General features: G+C 37.1%; 1 protein-coding gene across 2 annotated transcripts in view; it reads left to right on the top strand.

The window, feature by feature from the left end:
* The window catches only part of Ero1a (endoplasmic reticulum oxidoreductase 1 alpha), a 47936-nt gene that overhangs the window by 31090 nt on the left and 2077 nt on the right, over window positions 1-14769 (top strand). For both annotated transcript variants that reach the window (XM_048362111.1, XM_048362110.1), the window contains 6 exons: window positions 3807-3833; window positions 3942-4034; window positions 8418-8664; window positions 9387-9456; window positions 13864-13950; window positions 14024-14157. In XM_048362111.1, the coding sequence (XP_048218068.1) occupies window positions 3807-3833; window positions 3942-4034; window positions 8418-8664; window positions 9387-9456; window positions 13864-13950; window positions 14024-14157 (658 nt within the window). The remainder of the gene's footprint in view (window positions 1-3806; window positions 3834-3941; window positions 4035-8417; window positions 8665-9386; window positions 9457-13863; window positions 13951-14023; window positions 14158-14769) is intronic.

The raw sequence follows: 14769 nt of genomic DNA, 5'->3' as shown, positions 1-14769 counted from the left end.
GAACTGCGATCAGCCTTCTGAGTAGCCAGGATTACAGGTCTTTTTTGAGATTGAAATGACTTTTGCTGTTTTTGTTTTTGTTTTTAATATTGGTCCTAGAGCTTGAAGAGCACTGTCCCTGAGCTTTTTCTTGCTCAAGGCTAGCAGTGCCCTACCACTTGAGTCACAGCTCCACTTCTGGCGCGCGCGTGCGTGCGTGCGTGCGTGCGTGATTAATTGGAGATAAGAGTCTTGTGGACTGTCTTGCCCTGGCTGGCTTTGAGCTTGGATCCTCAGATCTATTTGAGCCCCTTGAGTAGATAGGATTACAGGCATGAGTTTGGTAACTTGCTGTTCTTAAACCTCTGTATTTAACTATATGGGGGAAAAACAACAACAACACCCAAGTCAGTGCTTAGCTTTGTCTCTCTAGATGAAATTTCTGAAGTGTGAGGTACCCCTTTTCTCTTCCTCAGAATAGCCTTATCTTCTTACTGATTACTCTTAGAATTTTATCTAAATAACAGAATACTGAATTCTGATTTTCATTGCTACTTTTTATTGTTCTATCTATTATGATAACTGTATCAGTTAAGTGGATTGCTGTTTCAGAACTAACGTGTTTGGAAGAAAAATTGTATAGCAGAAAGGTTATATTGTTCCAAAGTTGCCTTTGATTTGTTACTGGTATAGGTTATCCTGTAATTCTCAGTTTTATGTTATGGTACTTTATTCTATCCTGGGCATCTATCTATCTAGTTCTGGGCTATGTCCTAGCTCATTAGAGGAGGCAACTTTGACTTTTCCAATACTATTTGAAGACCTCGGCTTATTTCTTTTAGGAAAAGAGATTGTTAACCTATAGCTGTTATTCTTAGAGAATTAATCTCCTCTATAAGTACTGTATTGCTTTTAGCCAGATATCAGAAGTTATTCTTGACAGCTGTCAAATTAGATGATTAACTAACTAGAACATAGGTAAAAATGAGTATAGCTTTTATAGGATTATCAAACTTAAGTGAAAATGTCAACCCCCTAACTGATGCTCAAAAATGGAAAGGGAGAAATCCTAAAATGTAAATAAGGAAACAAATTACTGTGCTTGCTTTGGAAGCATGGCTTCCGAAACTGGGCCAGTACAGAGGTTGTAACACAGGGTCTCTGTAAGGATCACTTGAACACTGGTGAAGTGCTCCATAAAAAATAAAAATAAGATAAAAATTATAAAGCCATGAGGCCAGTGTCTCTTGCCTGTATTCCCAGCTACTCAGGAAACTGAGATCTGAGAATCAAGGGTGGAAGCCAGCACAGGTAGATAAACCTAAGAGACCTTCATCTACAGTTAACCAGCAGAAAGCCAGAGCTGGAGTCATGAATCAAGTGGTAGGGCACTAGCACGGAGAGAAAATGCTGAGCAAGAAAAAGAGGCACCGATTTCAAGTCCCAGTATAGACAGCCACATGCACCCCCAAAAACCAAAAACAAAGCCACTCACCAACTTGGCTCAAATGATATGCATCTAAGTAGATGTTAGGGTCCAAATCACACCGTAGAGACCATATTCTCCAGTCCTTCTTTACACTGCTTCCCTATTAATGTTTTTATGATTTATAGAAATATATACACAGAATGTATGTGTATATAAATATGCTCTTATCCGATTTTTGTCAACACCAAGTATTATCGTATTTCCATCTTTACTCATTTGTTAGGTGAAATGTGGTTTATCTTTTGCTTTACTTGGCCATTTTCATTACTAGGAAGACCGCACTTTTTTTTCTATTATTACCATTTGCAATTTCCTCTTCCCTGTTCATTTTGTTTAAACCTGTTAAATGAACATTTTCAGGGGGCTGGGGATATAGCCTAGTGGCAAGAGTGCCTGCCTCGGATACATGAGGCCCTAGGTTCGATTCCCCAGCACCACATATACAGAAAACGGCCAGAAGCGGCGCTGTGGCTCAAGTGGCAGAGTGCTAGCCTTGAGCGGGAAGAAGCCAGGGACAGTGCTCAGGCCCTGAGTCCAAGGCCCAGGACTGGCCAAAAAAAAAAAATAATGAACATTTTCAGTATTTCATTCAGTTTATGAGCTTTTTATAATGCCTACGAGATTATCCTTCTGTAGTGTTTGCCTTGTTTGTTGCTTGCATTTTGCTTTTATAAAGTTTACAGATATTTTAAGTTTTTATATAGTCCAGTTTATTGCTTATTCTCTTTGTCATTCATTATTTTTATGCTTGGTTGGTTTATTTTTATTATGATAAGCAATTCTAGTAAAGAAAAAAACCTTTATAGTATAATGTTCACCATCTCTACAGCAATTGTGTACATAAATTCTTATATCATAATAATTTTATTAAATATCTCAAATAAGCATTTTCATATATTATGTTCTATTTTCTTGTCATTTTAATAGTTTACATTATTTTTACCATATTAACTAGTTATATATGCATATGTAAATCTAGGCATTATTGTACATTTTTATATTGATGCATAGTCTCATTTACTTCCTTCTTCAGATTATATGTATATATGTATTTGTAGCAATTCTATGGCTTGAACTCAGGTCCTTGGCATTGCCCCTGAGCTTTTTTGCCCAAGGCTAGTGCTTTACCACTTGAACCACAGCTCCACTTCTGGTTGTGTTGGTAGTTAATTGGAGATTAGAGTCTCATGTACTTTCCTGTCTGGATTGGCTTTGAACCACGATCTTCAGATCTTAGCCTCCTGAGTAGCCAGCATTACAGATTTGAGCCATTGGTGCCTGGCATTTGAGCATACACTTTTAAAAAGTAGAATTATTAGGTCTAGGTATAATATCTGTGATAATAAATACAAATGATATTTGATTTTTAATATTTCTCTAAATTACTCGAAGTAGTGAATTGCATATTACCAGCTATATATAAATATTATACCTTCAGTACCATTTTATAATTAAAAATTGTGTTCTGGGCTGGGAATATGGCATAGTGGTAAAAGTGCTTGTCTCGTATACATGAAAGCCCTGGGTTCGATTCCTCAGTACCACATCTATAGAAAAAGCCAGAGGTGGCGCTGTGGCTCAAGTGGCAAAGTTCTAGCCTTGAGCAAAAAGAGGCCAGGGACAGTGCTCAGGCCCTGAGTTCAAGCCCCATTACTGGCAATAAATAAATAAATAAATAAATAAATTAAATTAAATTGTGATCTATGATTTTTCCTGTGTGTGTGTGTGTGTACAGGGATTTGAACTCAGGGCCTTGAGCACTTGGCTTTTTTGATCAAGGTTTGTACACTGTACTACTTGAGCCACATCACCACCTCCAGCTTTTTGGTGCTAATTAAAGATAAAATTCTCATAAAATTTCCTGTCCAGGCTGGCTTTGAACTGTGATCCTCAGATCTCAGCCTTTTGAGTAGCTAGATACACTAGTACCCAGCTATTTTCCCATTTTTGATAGATTTACTGTGAAACTTTTTTTTAAGTTCAGGGGATTGAACCCAGGACCTTGCGTATACCAAGCATTCATTGTTCTACCACTGAGCTACATCTCTGGCTGAAATTCTATATTTTGATGTCATGTAAAGCACTTTATCCAAAAATTTATGTGGGTGGGGGTCCCTCAGCCATTGCTTAAGCCTAAAGTCAACGTAACAGAGTTATGCTTAACTGAGTCTATAACAAGAACTTTTCTTTCTTTGAAGAAATTGGCAGACATGCCTTTAAAACATTGACAGAGTTTTATCATGCTTAAAACATTTGAAAAATGTTATGTTTTCATTTATTATTATTATGAAGGTGATGTACAGAGGAATTACAGTTATTCTTTCTCTTTTAATTTCAGAGAATACTTTTTACAGCTGGTTAGAAGGTAATTTAAACTAACTTACCTTTTTTTCACTTTTAAAGTCATGAAGTTAATTTTAAGCTTATAAGATTCCCTTATGAAATTTTATTTCCAACTCATTGACTTTTTTAGGCCTCTGTGTAGAAAAAAGAGCATTCTACAGACTCATTTCTGGCCTACATGCAAGCATCAATGTGCATTTGAGTGCAAGATATCTCTTACAAGGTATGTCATATTGATTTTCATTTCTATACTTATTTAAAAAATTTGCTTGGTGTTTGCCTGAGTGGGAAAAGACAGACCTGGGTGAATAAGCCATTCTGGGTCAAAAGCCATTCTTACAGGTAGTAATTAGGGATGTGGAAATCTGAGTACAATTCAGTAGGTCTGTGTATTGTTAATTCTCTTCACCTTCTTTAAGAAATCACTGAAAATTACACACTTTGAAAATATTCTTCTACTTTGTTATAAAAATTAAAAATAGCTCCGTTTTGGTTATTTGTTAGGTATTATTGTATCAAAGCCTTTTTGTGTGCCTGCTTTAACAAGTGAGCATTTCCTGCTGTTCTTTATGCTTTAGGAATGCTGTTGGAACTGAGGTTTTTAGTTTGTTGGGTTTTTTTCCTTTTTCTTTTTTTTTGCCAGACCTGGGCCTTGGACTCGGCCTGAGCACTGTCCCTGGCTTCTTTTTTTTCCTCAAGGCTAGCTCTCTGCCACTTGAGCCACAGCGCCACTTCTTCTGGCCATTTTCTATATATGTGGTACTGGGGAATCGAACCGAGGGCTTCATGTATACGAGGCAAGCACTCTTGCCACTAGGCCATATTCCCAGCCCTTGGAACTGAGGTTTTTAGAAAAATATTTTTCAACAGTAACACATTTTTGGGAATTAAAGGGTTTTACCTCATAGAAACAAAGGAGTAACTTTGATTTGGAATAGTGCTCTAACTCATCAGTGATTTTAGATAATCACTTTTTAAAAAATTATCTATTTTGATTTTTTTGGTATGTTTGCATTCAGAAATTTGCTTTTTTAAAACTTGTCATTTAAAAAATTAAAAAATATTGTAAAGGTGATGAACAAGGGGTTACAAATGAGTAATTTCTTTCTAGACACTGTTACCCCCTCCCTCATTTTCTCCCACTTACCATTCCTCCCTCCCCCCCAGCTTGTAAAGTTCATTTCCAACATAGTATCTAGTTAGTATCATTGTTGCATTAGTTTATCCTTTGTCTTGCTGTGTCTGTGATTCTCTTTCCCTTCCATGGATCAGATAAGCTTATTCACAAGATAAAGGATACAGAAAACTAAACTAGAGAGAAAAAAATAGAAATAACTGCATATGGGGCATAAGAACCTCTTATTTCTAATTCTTGGAGTTCATTTCGATATGCTTCATTATATCAAGTCCTATGCACTTAGCAGTTGGGTATTGTGATCCTCTGCTAAGAATATCATAGACATATTTTAGTTATTCGAAATGAGAGAAACCATGCAACCTATATTTCTTTGGGCCTGACTTGCTCACTTAGCATTATTTTTTCCAGATCTTTCCATCCTTATGAATGGGGCAATGTCATTCTTTCTGATGAGAACAAAGAAAAAAACCATTGTGTGTAAATACCACATCTTATTGTTCATTCATCTACTGAGGGGCATCTAGGTTGGTTCCATATCTTGGCTATGGTAAATAATGCTGCAGTGAACGTGGTTGTCCTGGTAGCTTCAATATGGTTTTGTTTGTGTTCATTTGGGTAAATGTCCAGAAGTGGGATTGCTGGATCGTAGGGGAGCTCTATGTTAACTCTTTGCAGGAACCTCAGAAGTTTACACTGAACAACTTTACATTCCCTTTTGGCCTCATCCTGCCAGCATCTCTTGTTAGTAGATTTTTTTTTTAAATTTATTTATTAATTAAATTTTGTTGACAAGGTGTTGTGCAAAAGTGGTACAGTTACATAATAGGGCAGTGTGTACATTTCTTGTGATATCTTATACCCTTGTTTTTCTTTCCCTTCCCTAGATCAGGTAGACATATGTATAATACGCAGTGTACCAAAAACATATACAGTACCCACGTGGCATATGCCAAAGGAAGTTCACCTAGAACTTTAAATATAACGTCAACAATAGAGTTTGCTTATCCTTGTCTTATATGATCATACATACATAGCTTTTGAGCTATTGTGATCCACTGAGAGGTCTATTTTTGACCTTTATATGTTGAGTAGTTGCTTGGTTTTAGTTACATAATGTAAGGTTGCTGACCCAAACCTGTGGGAAATACCATTTGACAAGAAGTTTTTTGTTTCGCAGACCTGGTCTCTACCCTCCCCCCTCCCCCCACCTTAACAGTCATATTTGTTAGTAGATTACTTTTTTTTTTTTTTTTTTTTTGCCAGTCCTGGGGCTTGGACTCAGGGCCTGAGCACTGTCCCTGGCTTCTTTTTGCTCAAGGCTAGCACTCTGCCACTTGAGCCACAGCGCCACTTCTGGCCATTTTCTGTGTATGTGGTGCTGGGGAATTGAACCCAGGGCCTCATGTATATGAGGCAAGCACTCTTGCCACTAGGCCATATCCCCAGCCCAGTAGATTTCTTGATAATGGCCATTCTAACTGGGTTAATGTGGAATCTCAGTGTTTCGATTTGCATTTCTTCTATGGCCAGATACGTTAGGCATTTCTTCATGTGTCCATTGACCGTTCTTATTTCCCCTTCAAAGAAGTCTTTCTTTAAGTCTGTAGCCCACTTGTTAATGGGGTGGTTGTTTTCTTTGAGCACTTGTTTTTGGGGGATTAAATTTTTTGAGCTTTAAGTATATGTTAAATATGAATCCCTTGTCTGTTGTATGGCTAGTGAAGATCTTCTCCCAATCTGTGGGCTTTCTATTTATCTTGCAAGCTATGTCCTTTGCCACGCAGAAGCACTGCAGTTTAATGCAATCACATTTATCCAACTTTTCTTTGATTTGTTGTGTTTCTGGGTCTTTATTAAGAAGGTTTCCACCAGTGTCAAGGAGCCCTAGAGTTTCCCCTATTCCTTCCTGAAATATTTTCAGGGTATCTGCTTTTACCTCGAGGTCTTTGATCCATTTGGAATAGATTCTAGTGCAGGGTGACATATAAGGTTTAACTTCAGTTTTCTACACTTGTATAGTCAATTCTGCCAGCACTATTTGTTGAGGAGGCTGTCTTTCTTCCATCCTGGGTTTTTTTGTTTGTTTGTTTGTTTTATCTCCTTTATCAAAGATAAGGTGGGCATAGGTCTATGGATTCATTTCTGGGCCTTCAGTAGTATTCCCTTGATCCTCAAGCCTGTTCTTGTGCCAGTACCAAGCTGTTTTTTTTTTTTTTTTTATTACTACAGCTTTGTAATAGAGTTTGAAGTATGGTATTGATATTCCTCCATGACTGTTCTTCCTGCTAAGGATCATTTTTGCTATTTGGGGTCTTTTATTATTCCATGTGAACTTTTGGATTGCTTCTTCTATTTCATTAAAGAATAATGTGGGATATTGATGGGTATTGCACTGTATTTGTAGATAGCCTTTGGCAGTATTGCCATAAAAATTTGCTTTTTGATTAGTAACTTTTTTTCAGTAAACCACTAAATTCATTTTACTTTTAAGAGTGGATTCTAGAAGGCAAAAATCCTAATAGAGACTTCCTTTTTTTTTTTTTATGCCAGCCTTGAGCTCTTGCTCTGCTTTCTCATTCATGGCTGGTATCCACTATGGAACCATGCTTCCAGTGTGGAGTTTTGCTGGTTAATTGGAGATGGAGTCTCACAGACCTTTCTGCCATGGCAGGCTTTGATCATCCTCTAGGTCTCTGCCTCCTAAGTAGCTAGGACTTTAGGCCTGAGCCACTGGTACTCAGTCTTAATATAGAATCCTGTGTGTGTTGCACGTGCGCATGCATGTGTGTACATGCACATACACATACATACCCCATTACTGGGGCTTAAACTCAGAACCTTGACTCTTGCTTAGACTTTTCACTAAAGGTTGGGAGCACTCTCATTTCAACCACATCTCTACTTATAGCTTTTTGGTGGTATTTGGAGATTAGAGTCTCATGGACATTTCTGCCCAGATGGGTTTCAAACTGCAGTTCAGCCTCCTGAGTAGCTAGGATTACAGGTGTGAGCTTCCAACACCAGCAAAATAGAATTCTTTTTTTTCTTTCTTTCTTTTTCTTTTTTTTTTTTTTTTTTTGTTGGGCCTGGGGCTTAATCTCTGGGCCTGTACACTGGCCATGAGCTTCTTTTTGCTTTACACTATCTCTCTACCACTTGAGCCATTGCATCACTTCCAGCTCTTTTGAGTAATTTATTGGAGATAAAAGTTTCATGGACTTTCCTGTCCAGGCTGGCTTTGGACTGTGATCTTCAGATCTCAGTATCCTGAGCAGCTAGGATTACAGGTGTGAGCCACCAGCTCCTAGCTAAAATAAAATTCTTAATGGCTAATCATGAAAATTTTCCTTGGTTATTTAAAGTGACAAAATGAAATTTTTATATTTTTATAGGTATAAATAACCCAATGTAATAAAAATGAAATTACTTAATTGGAAAATTCTGTGTTTATTTCTTTTTTCTTCCTAGAAACGTGGTTGGAGAAGAAATGGGGTCACAACATTACAGAATTCCAACAACGGTTTGATGGCATTTTAACAGAAGGAGAAGGCCCAAGAAGGCTTAAAAACTTGTATTTTCTCTACTTAATAGAATTAAGGGCTTTATCCAAAGTGTTACCATTCTTTGAACGTCCAGATTTTCAACTCTTCACTGGAAATAAAATTCAGGATGCAGAAAACAAGATGTTGCTTCTGGAAATACTTCATGAAGTCAAGTAAATTATATATATTACACTGTACACTTTAATATATGGGTGTCAAAGTGGTATCTAAAATTAAACTCTTAGAAATTTAGAGAAAGAAAACTATTTAAATACCAATTATATTTACTCATTGGCCTTTTAGAATTGATTTTCATGTTCTTCTTGTTTTGGCCTATATACAATAAATAACATATTTTTAGTTTTAGCATTCATCCTTTTACTTTTATTACTTGCATTGTTTTCATATTTAGTTGCACAGGTGACTTAATACTCTGCAATTAGTTAGCATTTAGGTCCAAGTATCAGAATTCATTTGCATCAGTCTTAGTTTTACTGACCAGTAAAATATTACATTAGCAGGACTTTTAATGTTTATCAATATATTTTAATGCGAATATTCTATTTTCTTCTCCATTTTAATTATACCACTTATCACTGCCCAGTAAAATATCATGTAGTGGTGCTGGGAATGTGGCTTAGTGGTAGAGTGCTTGCCTAGCATGCATGAAGCCCTGGGTTCAATTCCTCACCCCCACATAAACAGAAAAAGCTGGAAGTAGTACTGTGGCTCAAGTGGTAGAGTGCTAGAGCAAAAAGAAGCCAGGGAGTGTGTGTGTGTGTGTGTGTGTGTGTGTGTGTGTGTGTGTGTGTGTATGTATAAGTATATGTCATGTAGTAAGAGTTTCAATGTTGATAATACAGTAAAATAAATATTCTCTTATTTCATAATGCAGGTCATTTCCTTTGCATTTTGATGAGAATTCATTTTTTGCTGGGGATAAAAAAGAAGCACATAAACTGAAGGTAATGATTTTATTCTTTAACTTAATAGTTAGATACTAACACAGAGATAGGAATAGAAACTCGTGTGTTACTTGTAGGAAATGGAGAATAAAATGATACTTGCTAGGAGTTGGGAAGGGGTGGATGAGGCAACGGAACATATTATAGTGCTCAAAGAGTGCAAAGTTTTCCTTAGAGGGAAAAATAAGAGTGAATGATCTATTGTATAGAATAGAGACTGTAATAAGTAGCAATGCAATTTATACTTCAAAATTTCAAAAAATTATAAAAAAAAAGATTGGAGTCATGATTGGAGTCAGAAATATATTACTAGAGATGTATTAAAGAATCAAGACCAGGCATGGTAGTGTACAGGCCTATAAGCCCAGCTACTTGAGAGACAGGAGGAGTTAGATCTCAAGGCTAGCCCAGGCAAAAAGACTCTTGACTCAGAAGCAATACAAAGAGGCTGTGGATATGATTTGAGTAGTATGAAAGTGGGCCCCTGGGTTTAATCCTTAGGACTGGGGGGAAAAAAAGACCAACTATGTGTAGTGTCTGACCGTTCTTGTAAAAAAGAAGACAGTTCTAGGGAATCAAGTAAAGTCATATTGCAAAGCTATTAATAAGCGAGATAGCTCTTACTTATTACCTCTGAGTTTGATCAGATATCACCAGAATATTAGTAATAATCTTCCTCTGTTTCTTATTCTTCATTTCTTTCCATTATGAAAGAAAGACTATAAGGACCCTGCTTAAAAACTTCATAGGACATGAAAGCTGTGAGTGTTCTAGAGTTTTTCCCAAATTAAAACATGGTGAGAAATATTTCTAATTTGCACAATCTCAAAAAGAGCTGATGCCAAAACACTCTCTAATATACTAGCAAGTGAACTACAAATATAGAACATATTGAAAATAGTAAGAAAAAAGAGATCTTATTACAGCATCCTCCCCCTCACTTTCCAGTTCCTGGAAGCTGTTTGGGAGATTATGTAACCACTGAGGTGTGTTTCTGTAGCAAAAAATACTTTAAAGTAGGGGAGAGATGAGAGGTCAAGAATAGCTATTATATCATAGCAAAAAAGTACTTTGTTTGTAAGCTATATAAAATCAGGCCCTTAGTTTTCTAATCTGAGATAATTTTGGGATATATTCATGTTATTGGACGTGGATTGTTATTTGTGGAAGTATGAAAGATCTTCTATTTTGATCTAGTAAACTTTTAGCCTACAGTATTCATTTTGTTCTAGCATATATTAAGTTCATGTTTGAAGAAGATGCATGCTATTTTATGTATTTGGTTTTAATTTAGTGTTTATTGGCTAAACATCTATGTATGTTCTCTGTAGAGAGTTACTCAAGAACTGTTACACTCAAATATTTGAATTACCAGATTCAAACGCTTTATTTATGCAATGTGTAAAAAAACAAATGCCTAATCTATTAATTTTTTTCCTTTATTGAGATTAGTAATTACATAAATTTCACAGAGCACAGTTTAACCTTCCCAATAATGGACATCGTCATTCTAATCTACAAAGTTTAGGAACTCTATGAACATTAACAATAAAACATAATGTCTAATCTTTTAGAGCAGAGCTTTCCAACATTTACAGTTGTGAGTTTCTTGAAGTCAAAAACTTTCAAGGCCTCTCCCCATGAGACTATATATTGATTATAGAAATATAATTTCTCAAGCCCATGGTACATCTATATCATGTTTAATAATAGTAGCATCCTTTTGCTCATAATATCTATTTCCATTTGGAAATTTAAAGAACCTAAGTATGAGCGATTTATTCTGTTTGTATATAATCTTATCTATATATGGATTTTGTCATCTTAAACAGCTGTTGACTCCTCAAGAGCTCAGTAGCTCATAGGATGTATACACATGCTTTAATTTTATTACTCTGTTATTGATAAAAGTGTTAGTTGTCTTTCAGTCAAGGTTTAAAATACTAGTTTAAGAAAAAACCTTATGGCCTGGGAATATGGCCTTGTGGTAAAGTGCTCGCCTGGTATACATGAAGTCCTGGGTTCTATTCCTCAGCACCACATATATAGAAAAAAGCTGGAAGTGTTGGTGTGGCTCAAGTGGTAGAGTGCTAGCCTTGAGCAAAAAGAAGCCAGGGACAGTGTTCAGGCCCTGAGTCCACGCCCCAGGACTGGCAACAAAAACAAAACAAAACAAAAAAAGAAAAAACGTTATATCAAATTGTGAAATCTGGCCACGCCTGGGGGTATTATGGCTTTAATCTCAGCATTTGGGAGGCCAGGGCATGAGGATTGTGGTTCATAGCTAGTCAGCCTCAGGTACATAGTGAGTTCCAGGCCACCAGGAATGAGCAGCCAGATCCTATCTACAAAAATGAAAAAATCTATCCCCAGTAAAATATTTGGGCAGTGTTTTTTTTTTTTTTTTTTTTTTTGGCCAGTCCTGGGGCTTGGACTCAGGGCCTGAGCACTGTCCCTGGCTTCTTCTTGCTCAAGGCTAGCACTCTGCCACTTGAGCCACAGCGCTACTTCTGGCCATTTTCTGTATATGTGGTGCTGGGGAATCGAACCCAGGGCCTCATGTATCCGAGGCAAGCACTCTTGCCACTAGGCCATATCCCCAGCCCTTGGGCAGTTTTTTGATTAAGGTTCCTAACTTGGATTATCTTTCACTGAACAGATAAGGAGACATCTGATTGAAAATATTTTTGTTTGTTTTTTAATGCCAGTCCTGGAGCTTGGACTCAGGGCCTGAGCACTCTCTGGCTTCTTTTTGCTCAAGACTAGCACTCTACCTCTTGAGCCACAATGTGGCTCTGGCTTTTTCTCTTTATGTGGTGCTGAGGAATCGAACTCAGAGCTTTGTGCATGCTAGGCAAGCACTCTACCACTAAGCCACATTCCCAGCCCCCAAAATACTTTTGATAAGTGGCAATAATAATAGTAATTTGGGCTTTACACTGAATTAATAAAGATTTAGTATCTGAAGTCTTATTAAATAAAACGCTTTGTATGTTAGAGCTGTTTCAAACAAAGTATATCTCCAGAGCAAACTGAGGTCTGTTTTGATTGTTTTTTTGTTTTTAGTTTTTGGCCAGTTGTGGGCCTTGGACTCAGGGCCTGGGCACTGTCCCTGGCTTCTTTTTGCTCAAGACTAGCACTCTGCCACTTGAGCCACAGCCCCACTCCTGGCCGTTTTCTATAGATGTGGTGCTGGGGAATCGAACCCACGGCTTCATGTATACGAGGCAAGCACTCTTGCCACTAGGCCATATTCCCAGCCCCTGAGGTCTGTTTTGAATACAGTGGGTGGCAATCAAGTCTGGGGTATGGTTCATCACCTTATAAAAAGGAAAATGCTATATGCTTCCTAGATTATAAGGCAGTTGAAGTAATGCATGTTCTGTCTGTTTTCTGCTTAAAATACTGGGAGCTCCAGATTTCATTTAAGACCAGGACAAAGAGAGCCACTTAAAAAACTTAATAAATCCCAGTGGAGTAAATGGGTATATACATATATATTAAATACATAAAAACATGAAGGGAACAACACACCGAATTTCGCACAGTAATAGACAATGGGATACAGATATTTGGTAGGGAGTTTCAATTGTACTTGTAATGGTTTCTTTGGTAGTGATTACATGGATGCTTATTGTAGCTTTTTATTTTTGTATATTGGAAATAATGTTAATTATTCTCCCTAAGCAATACAAAAAGGGCTATAATTTATTCCCGTGTGTTTGTGTTTGTGTGTGTGTGTGTGTGATAGTGTGTGTGCGTGCACATGTGTGCGCTGGTCCTAGGGCTTGAACACAGCCTGGGCACTGTCCCTGAGCTTTTTTGCTTGAGCTCCAGCTCTATTTCTGGATTTTGTAGTGCTTAATTGGAGGTGAGTCTCACTGACTTTTCTACCTGGGCTGGCTTTGAACTGCGATCCTCAGATCTCAGCTTGTGAGTTGCTAGGATTACAGGCATGAGTCATAACACGTGGCTTCCTCTCTTTTTTTTGAGGGGGGAAGGAACTGATGGCTTTCAATCCCTCCTCCCTCCCATAGTGACATATAGTGATCACATACACTAGGATATGTTAACATATTTCTTATGTTTTTGTAGGTACTTTAGCTTTGTAGTGAGGCATGCTTGAGTTCTAAGTTTATTATTTATGAGATGTGAGAATTTAGATAAGGTACTAACTTTTCTGAATTAAAAAAAATTCATTAGGGATAGATTATATCTACCTGTGAGTTTGTAGTGGAGATTAAATGAGATCATATATGTAAAGATTCTGATTTATAAGAGATGCTTCTTTTCTGGTTTTGGGACTGCATAGTACCTGTATGGGAACTATGAACATATCAAGCACCCAGAAAATCCTCATTAAGCTATGTGTCACATTCTAATAAAATTTTATTAAATTTTTTTTAGGAAGACTTTCGACTACATTTTAGGAACATTTCTAGAATCATGGATTGTGTTGGTTGTCTTAAATGTCGGCTGTGGGGAAAGCTGCAGGTAAGAAAATCTGGCTCAGAATTACTTCTTACTTACCCTTTCCATGAAGAATTATTTTTCATTTCTATTGTAGACTCAAGGTTTGGGCACTGCTCTGAAGATCTTGTTTTCTGAGAAACTGATAGCAAATATGCCGGAAAGTGGACCCAGTTATGAATTCCACCTCACCAGACAAGAAATAGTTTCACTACTGAATGCATTTGGAAGGTTAGTTTGAATATATTGTAATGATTTCTATGTTAAACCTATGCACCCTCTCAGAAAAAACTAGGTAAAAGAATATTCTTTTGCCTTGCACTGGTGGCTCACACCTATAATCCTAGCTATGGAGGAGGCTCAGATCTGAGGATCGTGGTTCAAAGCCATGCCTGGGCAGGAAAGTCTGGACACTCTTATCTCCAGTTAATCACAGAAAAGCCAAAAGAGGAGCTGTGGCTCAATTGTTAGAGCAAAAACTTCAGTGACAGCACCTAGACCCTGAGTTCAAACTCTAAGACCAGCATGTACACACACATTCATTCATGCGTGTGCGCACACACACATTCATTAGGTGATTCTTTAGTTTCACCTATTGACTTATATATTCATGATTAATTTACTGATTGGATGTCAATACTCCTTGAATTTTATGCACTTAAAAATACTTAAAAAGCAGTTTGTATGCATCCAATTTCTTTTGAAAGATCTAGAAAAATCATGTTGTTTCATACAAGTAGACATTTAAGTTTTTTGGTGAATTCACCATTATATAAAAAAGGTTAACTTTTTTCAAAAAAATTACTGTCTAGCAAAATGATTTAGGGCAAAGCATGAAGTAAG

This window comes from Perognathus longimembris, chromosome 14, assembly GCF_023159225.1.
Source record: "Perognathus longimembris pacificus isolate PPM17 chromosome 14, ASM2315922v1, whole genome shotgun sequence".
Classification (NCBI taxonomy): Eukaryota; Metazoa; Chordata; class Mammalia; order Rodentia; family Heteromyidae; genus Perognathus; species Perognathus longimembris.
Note: the sequence above shows the minus strand (reverse complement) of the source record. Positions and strands in the feature narration are given on the sequence as shown.